Source organism: Cibotium barometz, chromosome 27 (genome assembly GCF_041138505.1).
Source record: "Cibotium barometz isolate CiBa-2024 chromosome 27, ASM4113850v1, whole genome shotgun sequence".
NCBI lineage: Eukaryota > Viridiplantae > Streptophyta > Polypodiopsida > Cyatheales > Cibotiaceae > Cibotium > Cibotium barometz.
This window is the reverse complement of record NC_141072.1, coordinates 5,087,313-5,091,988: the sequence shown is the minus strand read 5'-3', so window position 1 is coordinate 5,091,988 and position 4,676 is coordinate 5,087,313. Positions and strand designations below refer to the sequence as shown.

The 4,676-nt window shown below is 42.3% G+C and overlaps 1 protein-coding gene across 1 annotated transcript; it reads left to right on the top strand.

Annotated features, from left to right (window-relative positions):
- Positions 1-303: 303 nt before the first annotated feature.
- On the top strand, positions 304-3,117 carry LOC147623012 (uncharacterized). Its single transcript, XM_086821027.1, has 2 exons — positions 304-1,605; positions 2,069-3,117. The coding sequence occupies exons 1-2, from the start codon at positions 1,161-1,163 to the stop codon at positions 2,842-2,844; spliced, it is 1,221 nt and encodes a 406-aa protein (XP_086677153.1). The 5' UTR covers positions 304-1,160; the 3' UTR covers positions 2,845-3,117.
- The last annotated feature ends 1,559 nt before the right edge of the window (positions 3,118-4,676 follow it).

Sequence of the window (4,676 nt, the reverse complement as noted above, 5' to 3'; positions counted from 1 at the left end):
TTGCCAGTCCTGATGCACCTTTCTTCCAAATTATTCCCTTACCTTTATATTCTCAAAGTATTCGTACTCTTCCTGCATCAATATTTTACTTGGTGGACATGCAGATAACTAAGGGCCTTTACACACATAACTAAGGACCTGTTTACAAGGGCCTTTACACACATAACTAAGGACCTGTTTACAAGCTTGGGCGTGGAAGATCTCCTCAGTTTTTCAGGATTAGATGCTCTTTTCTCCTGAAAAAGCTTGCTGGTGGGGGGAAGTCCGTAAATCCCTCAAGTAGTCGAAGCACATGATGTAAATATTTTCTGAGCTCACATTGCTTTAAGTGAAGAATCTACCTATACAAAGTGAATCAACCATGGTAGTTTTTGTAACAATGGAAGTGATTGCCAAGACCCAAAAGGTTAGGATAGGCACGCTTGGTCTTAAATTGCCAACTTTCCACCAAGGGTACTATTGGGCTTTGAGATAGTGGGGTTTAGTAAGCTTGGTCACCAAATTATAGGACTAAGCGAGCATGTGGGGTTTGTTGATGTTAAGGATAAGCTTGTTAGAGCTGATTACAGCTAGGCCTAGGCTTATAAAGTGCCAAGTGATGGAGCATTAAGAACGAGAGTGGGTTTTGTTGTTGCAGGCGAAGACAACTCATGAGTTTGCCAATCGCCTAAGCTTTGAGCTTAAGACAGTATAGGCAGCAGTAAGGTTTGTGATCGAGGATAAGCATACGCTTGGTGTGCACCGTACATAACTTGGGTAAGCTAAGGAGAAGGCTAAGTGTATGTACTTGACTAAGAAGTGTATGCAGTATAGGAAGGCAAGCATACAGCTTCATTTTGTGAGTTACTGACGGTTGTTTGGGAGGAGTCCAGATTAAGCTTGGAATTCACTCAAAACGAAAGGATTAACCTCTCATTAACCTGAAGGATACCAAGCATACATCAGTCATGGTTGGGAGAGGATAAGCTTGGAACTCACTCAATAACCTCTCATAAACCTGAAGGATACCAAGCTTCACTTTCTGAGGTGAAGAGGGAGACGTAAGGTAAACTAGTGTGAGCAAGAAGGGATTAGGAGAGGATTGCATAACTGTGTTATAACCGCAAGCATATGCTGTTTTAACTTCAAGTGTTGGCAAAGCTAGGGATATTGATCAAGGGATGGCTGGGACGGGGGTAAGGTTACAGGCTGGTGTTGGTGCTGGAGGGCGCGGTGTAATGGGCAGTCACGCGCTATTGTTGCTGCAAGCGGCGCCGTACGTGACGGGCCATTACGTGTGCCATGTGTGTTGGGAGAGGGGCAGCGGCCCGCTCTACCATTGCCCGGACTGCCAGTTCGACGTGCACACAACGTGCGCCGGCGTCGGGAGCCAGCAGACGCACTTCTCTCACTTCGAGCACCCGCTGCTGCTCAAGTCCGTCGGCGGCGCAGGCGCGGTGGTGTGCGACGGCTGCGGCGACAGCGGCAACCTCCTGGGCGCCAATAAAAATAATTGGGTGTACCGATGCAGCCGCTGTGACTTCGACCTCTGCCCCCTCTGCGTGCGAGCCCCCCGCTACCTCCTCCATATTAGCCACCCCCACGTACTTGTCCTCTCTATGCTAGGTCAGCTCCTCTCGCCGTCCAAAGTTTTCGTATGTCTGTCTAATTTGGATGGTGTTAAATTTATTCAACATTATTTCCTTGGTTTTGGTGGAGGCTCATTTTACAATTCCTGTCTTCCATAGTTTTGAATTTGATGTGAATCGAATATACTTAAACTTGATGTAAATAGTTTGCCAATAGCTGTAAAGGTTTAGACAAGTCAAGGTTTATGATTAGGGGTGTGCTCATGTAGGATTTCTTGTTTAAATGGGTCTGCATGTAATTTAGATTAATGTACATATTTCTTAACTTGATGTAAATATATTCTGATTAGTCACCCTCTCTCTCTCATTGGCTTTTTAAAAAAATAGGGGAAGTCTAACCAAACTCGTGTGTTTTCAAATACTCACAAAGTTATGCTTTGAAAAGGAGAGTGCTTTCTTGCAATCTGAAATACAAGTGTGGAATATATGGATGCCTGCAGATGAACTGGCCAGTTCATGCCAATGCGATGGATGTGGGAAGCCAGCCCGAGGCATGATGTACAGGTGCACCTCGTGCAATTTCGATCTTCACCAGTCCTGTGTAAGTTTGCCGCTCAGGCCCATACATCCCAAGCACCCAGAGCACCCTTTAACCCTGCTGTGCCGTGAAGAAGACAGGTGGACCTCCTACACATGCAACTCGTGTGGCCAAGAAGGGCGAGGATGGGCATACACGTGCTCCATCTGCATGTTCTATATACATCCGAGCTGTGGCAAAATCCACCATGAGCTAATTCCTGCTGGCAGCTCTTCTAATGGGCATGGCGGCGGCGCCCAATACAGGCATACTAGTGAACCAGCTATGGCCGTGGTACACCGTGCAAATCTACAAGATGGTTTTTGGCCTGAACGAAATTTCGATACCCGCAACAACACACAAGCATTAATCAGCTCTGCATCAGCGCTTAATGGGAGTTTTAATTACAGCTATGACAGAGATTACACATCGACTAGCGGCCTGCTGCAGCCCATCTCTCCATACCCTTATAATAACTCCGGCCTTGAAAGGTCAAATTATAACTACTCTCCTCGCAACACTTTATCTTATAGCACTCACGGCGGCGAGCTTTGGAATGGAAATAGCGTCTCCTCGACTACTACTGCAATTGCGCAAGCTCTTGCTAGCAGGTTAACTCCTCGCAGCCCTCGAGATGCAGACGCTGTCGAGAGAGTGATGGGTATGCTGAGACAAAGTGGGTCACCTCCATACATATAGATATTAACTGATCCAGTTCTATTAAGATGTACTTCCAACTTTTTAACACACACTACCATCAGCAACATACATATAAAGGGATGTTCAGCCCATATATATACGGCACTTTGTACATGCTATACAATTTATCCTTTTCAAGTGGCACTAGAAAGAGCACCCCTAAGTCACTCCATTGCAATTTCTTGTTACTTTTTCTTGTTTATCGAGGGTGCTCATACTTGCACTACAAAATTATTTGAAGTTGAATGGAAATCTATAACAAATTCTTGTTTAGCATCTTTGTCATAAGTATGTAGGCTCATAATTAAGGTTCTTTGTTAATCCCTCCGAGTTGAAAAGGTTGCGTGAGTAAAAATCACCACAAAAAAACTACTTTGTACAATTCCACGCATTTAGTCCCGTAAACATATGATTGTTGTGGGTATTGTGTTGACCTACCTGATCTCTACAAGGTCGAAAGTGGGCATGTAGTTGTTTTAGACATGTGGCTCTTCCATGGATATGGCTAACTATGTGTAGGAGCCTTTCTCCATGAATTGATGGATGGCTCAAGCGGCGCATTGAGTTCTTCATCTTCGAGGATGGCCAACTTTAGAGCTACTTGATGCTCTCATGAAGTTTGATCACATGCTTAGACAGGTCCGATCATAAAGCCACTACGAATGCACTTGACATGCATGTTCTTAAAGAGGACAATTGTGGGTGTCCAATGCATATTAACTCGAGTAGTGGTCAAGTGAGAAGAATTTGTCTTTCTAGGATCTTTCTTGGCCATTTTGGAAATGCTTCAATTAGGATTTATTGGGAATCCTAAACTTACTTACCTCAATTACGACTCATCAAGAATCCTACTCCTTGATGAATGCTTCCGAGTCCTCACCAGATATTTTCTCTTTGTTTCCTATGACATTAAAAAATATTTCTTTCTTGGGTGGTTGCAAGATAAGGGTGACCCACATTGTGTAGTTGGGCACCCTTGATGAGAAGCCTAAAAACAGGTATTTTTCAACCTTAAAGGGCCAATATCCTAGAGTTAGCCTAGGAATTTCAATTGAAGGTTGAAACATCACACATAAAGTTGGGTACCTAATTGGTATATTCCGATCAAATATTTAAAAAGTCTTAGTTCATTTTTGATTGCATGAGCTTTGTTGTGTTCAACCGATTCTGCACTTCAGACAAACGAGATATTAAGTACTTAAAACACTAATAACTTTTATGTCTTAGCGCATATGAACTTCTCATCTTAAACATAAGAAAATCACATAACATATTTTGATTTATTGGTATTTTTTTGGCTGGTTATGCTAATTTTTATAACTATCTTATGGACTTATAAGTGTTAACAAAGACATAGTTTTTTCCATACAAGATCTTTAAAATTATAAAGCTATATCCAACTGTGAGAAGATAGAGAAAGGTTATGAGTATGTGGTACTAAAGTCAATATTCTATTTCATAGTTGAATTGTCATGGATCAAAATTTAAAAAATCCGTCAGAATCTGAGAAGGTCTATGAGAGTTTCATAAATTAAATATAGAATTCCTAATATGAGTGCAAATTACTCCAAACTCCTATGGATCAAATGACTTATCATGATTCATTTGTAAAAAAAAACGGATCAATTTGGATAAAGAATGACCATTTTCCACCCATTACAAAGGAAAATCTTCATATTGTGTCCACAATGTCCCTCCAAGATTTAAAACCAAGCCTAGGTAGGTTTGGTATTTGATCCAACCTAGAGCTCATGCCATGTATCAACTTCATTAGCTTTAGTAACCTGGACTTAGTGGACACACGTCCTACATGTCTATCCCACCTTAGTCTG

Coding starts and splice junctions, on each gene's coding strand:
- LOC147623012 (XM_086821027.1), top strand. CDS start 1,161: ATGGCTGGGACGGGGGTAAGGTTACAGGCTGGTGTTGGTGCTGGAGGG. Junction 1,606..2,068: donor ACTTGTCCTCTCTATGCTAG/GTCAGCTCCTCT, acceptor GGATGCCTGCAG/ATGAACTGGCCAGTTCATGC.